The 3,768-nt window shown below is 34.2% G+C and overlaps 1 protein-coding gene across 1 annotated transcript in view; it reads left to right on the forward strand.

Annotated features, from left to right (window-relative positions):
* Positions 1-233: 233 nt before the first annotated feature.
* Positions 234-3,768, forward strand: part of RBP2 (retinol binding protein 2) — a 10,451-nt gene continuing 6,916 nt past the window's right edge. Inside the window, exon 1 of the mRNA XM_009649139.2 lies at positions 234-306. Coding sequence (XP_009647434.1) covers positions 234-306 — 73 coding nt within the window. The remainder of the gene's footprint in view (positions 307-3,768) is intronic.

The following is a 3,768-nucleotide window of genomic DNA, read 5'->3' on the forward strand; positions in this document are numbered from 1 at the left end:
CCTGTATTACTACATATTTCAGAAAGTGTTCCTTGTCTGCCAGCTGTTCAACTGAACTTTGTTAATGAAGGCAAAGTTTTCCAGGGTTATCACTCTGACCCTTAAACTGTATTATCTAGAAAACCATAAACCTTATAAAAAAAGATATGAAAAGGTTTATAAAACATTCTCTTCGCAGATCCTGTTTGCTGCCTCACTTTTTGATCTGAAGTCAGTTTTAAGCTCTTGCCACCATGCCTGCCGATTTCAATGGGACGTGGGAAATGGAGAGCAATGAAAACTTTGAAGGCTACATGGTTGCTTTAGGTAAACGAAAAAATATTAACTATTTAGAGATAAAGAGAAAATGTTTCAATTATAAGTAAAATCCTTCTAAAAATTAATGAGACTATTTCTGTAATAATAGAAATTGTGGCATAAGGGTTTCTGCCAATCACATTAAAAATCAAGTAATTGTAAGATACTTATAATTACAATTATCTAAGTATATAAGCAACAGAAGACTTGTAGCTAAAGATATTAGTCTTTCTTTAGATAAATGAAAACACAGATATAGATGAGGGAAAAGGAAAAAAAAAACAGGCTTTCAGATACAGAAGCTCTTTTTTACTCCTAGTATATACTTACTGTAAACAGTCAAGCCACAACCTGGTTGGCTCTGTTAAAGAGGAACAGAATGTTCTATATCATTTAAGCAACAATAGTGTTTTAGTTAGTGCTTTGAACTAGCAGAAATCATATGTACCAGTTGCATGGTAAAGGCAATAAAAGCCTCTAAAAGCATTTAAAGATAATTGGGCAGATATTTCTGAAAATCTTTGTGAGACAAGGACAAGCAAGGACACTTAGGTCACAGGATTTTTTAAACATATGTTTACATGGTTAACTAAGCTTAATTTCACTTGGCTATGACCATCATTGATGACAACTATATATGTGTACATGCAAAAAGAGATGTTCTGCTCTTTAGGCAACTTTCATTTACTACTTTCTTAGCTTCCACCTTAGAGGCCTGACAGCTACAGTTTGTGTATCCATCATATAGGATATTAAGCATATTCTTTGTAGATGCTAGAATACCAAAACACTGTTAACTAAATGCAAGCAATATCCTTGTCGGTTCCTATCAAGATCAAGTTTATGTTGTTTATAGATTTATTAATACACTGACAGCCTCAATTTTTGTAATGACTGGAGATAATTTTCTGAGAGAAATGTCTTTTGCTGCACCTATATAAATTGCCTTTCAGGCATTTTTGTTCTCGTAAAGGCATAAACTTTTTGCTCCAGGTCATTATGATTATGCAAGTAGTGTGCAGGAAATCCCTCCTCTACTTAGGTTAGCAGAGATGTAGATCTTTAATTTGCTGAAAAGAAGAAATAATAGAAGATATCAACATTTCTCAAGAATTCCTTCGGTACACTCTGCATTGGCATTGAAAGAACAATTATCACCTTTCCACCACTGCAGTAATATAGCTGCATTCTGAAAACCATAAAAAATATGGGAGTATTTACGCATGAAAGGTGTAATTTTTAGAATTGGGAATCTTCTTCCAGCTCTACTACATCACCGATGAAGGGCATAAAGGACTGTTGTTTCCTTACCACACATGATGTCTATAAAACTTACACAAGAAAAGTAGTCATTAGAGTTGGCTAATTTAACTTCGATTGGAGGAGTCTGTCTGGCTCTGAATCATAAATTAGCACGTACCAAAATCAAACCTATGTTTTATTTTTATGCTTACAATTGATAGCCCTCAGGGGCCCAACTGGATCTATGCACTTCTCATTCTCAGATGTCTCATTGTTTTCTATCTAGTGGTCATTGATTTTTATCTTTGGTTCAGTATTTGCTCTTCCTATTTTTCTGCCTTTCTACAGTAGCTAACATCACTCTAAGAGTGATGCTGATAAACAGAAGCTTTTTCAGGTGACAGTACCTTGTACTTTTCATCAGAAGTCAAGATCAGACTTTTGGCTTCTTGTGCTTTGTTCAAAAGGTGTTTAGTTAAGTTAATAGAGTTCTAAAGAACTTTGCTCAGATTCCAAAATATTTACTTGTAATGATGTAGATTATAAAAGCAATTCAGTGGTTCAAAATCAATGAGTACACTGTATAGCTATCTTCCACAAGCTAAGAAACGGTATTTGTTAGGAAGAAGAGTCTTACACATGGAAGGTAATCAGGTAATTAAATCTAGCAATTTTCAAGTAATTCTCAATGTCTACACTAGTGGCTGATTTAGGGATAACTAGCACAAAATCCTTAACTGAGATGAAAAATTTGATGCTTTAACTGATTTTCTACTAGTTTTACTGCCATCAGAGAATCCTAACCCTAATTTATTTATCTGTTCAGATTGAAAGAGAAGAAATACACATAAACACATAAAAATAAACTCTCATCATTATTCAACAACAATTGAAAATAGTTATAATTTCCTCAAAGCTTCAACTCTTTTAAGAGAGAAAGGCAAGTTTCACTATTCATAGTTTTTAGCCTTTGCATTTATGGAGAAAATCTCAGTAACTTTTGGGAAGTCTGTAAATACTATACATACACACCTGTGAGGTATAAAAAATTTGATTTTTAAAAAATAAGAATGGTTAGGCCAATATAATCAATTTCAGGAGAAAGATACACACTAACTGAAGTGATTTGAGTGCTGGGGTTTGAAAGTTATGCATAAAGAATAATTACTAATTTATATGTAACTGAAATGTGATTTCAGCATTAAATATGCCAACTGCAAGTGAGCCATGGGACTGTTGGTCTGGATGATATTTAAGTCAACTCCCAGTCATCACAAAAAAATTGATTATTCCAGGCCATCTTCATCTACCTCAGGCTTTCTCCCACTGCCTGCCTCAGCTTCTGGTCTACAATTCTTGCCTCTAGCCCAGTTCTCCCTGCTTTGGTTCTGATTCAGTCCTGTCTCAGCTCCTTCCTCCAAGACCTGACCTACTTCTGTGGGGTGTTACTCTAACCACCAGTTATGATGGTCATCCTGCTCTAGTTCTGCCTTGCTTTGTAGTCATATATTTCAATGTATTTGAAAACTATCTTTTGATAATTATCTTGATCAAGGTCTCTTTACTTTTTAGGTTTATTCCTTCCTTATTTTTTAGGATGTAAATTAAACACTTGTGGTGTGCATAATTTCCTTTCCAAACGGATTTTTAACTATGGTGATATCTTTTCATTTGGTTGTAGTGGCCATCTCATTATTGTTCCTTTCTTCCCTTCCAGGGTATCATCGGATGAGATTCTTGTATTGTTTATTTCAGTTGAGCTCTAACAATTCACTTGTGCTTGTCTTAAAATTTAGTGAAAAGGATACTAGCTGCTAATAACATGCATTCTTTGAATTTTAACTTACCCACTATAGAATTTAAACTGTGATTTTCACTCAAATTCAATAAGAATTTAGTGTCTATCATAATACAAATATTAATCATATCAGCTTTAAACTAAACTTTATTATCATCCTTATATTCTGATCCTTTTATAATAAGTAATCCACAGTTCTTTTTGTGCCATAAATGCTAGCATGAGCTCATCTACAGCAGCTCATCCTTGCATCCTTAGAACCATTTCAGTCAGTGGGTAAATTATGACTTTGTTATTATTAAATCAAGTGGATATTTGATCCCTTTCTGATCTTATGTATCCCGGTGGAAACTGGGGGAAAAACTGATGGATTCAGCCTCCAATGGAGTCTGGACTACAGGTATCCAATACTGGGAGGCCTGCTTAAAAAA

Source organism: Egretta garzetta, unplaced genomic scaffold (genome assembly GCF_000687185.1).
Source record: "Egretta garzetta isolate BGI_Z169 unplaced genomic scaffold, ASM68718v1 scaffold161, whole genome shotgun sequence".
Classification (NCBI taxonomy): domain Eukaryota; kingdom Metazoa; phylum Chordata; class Aves; order Pelecaniformes; family Ardeidae; genus Egretta; species Egretta garzetta.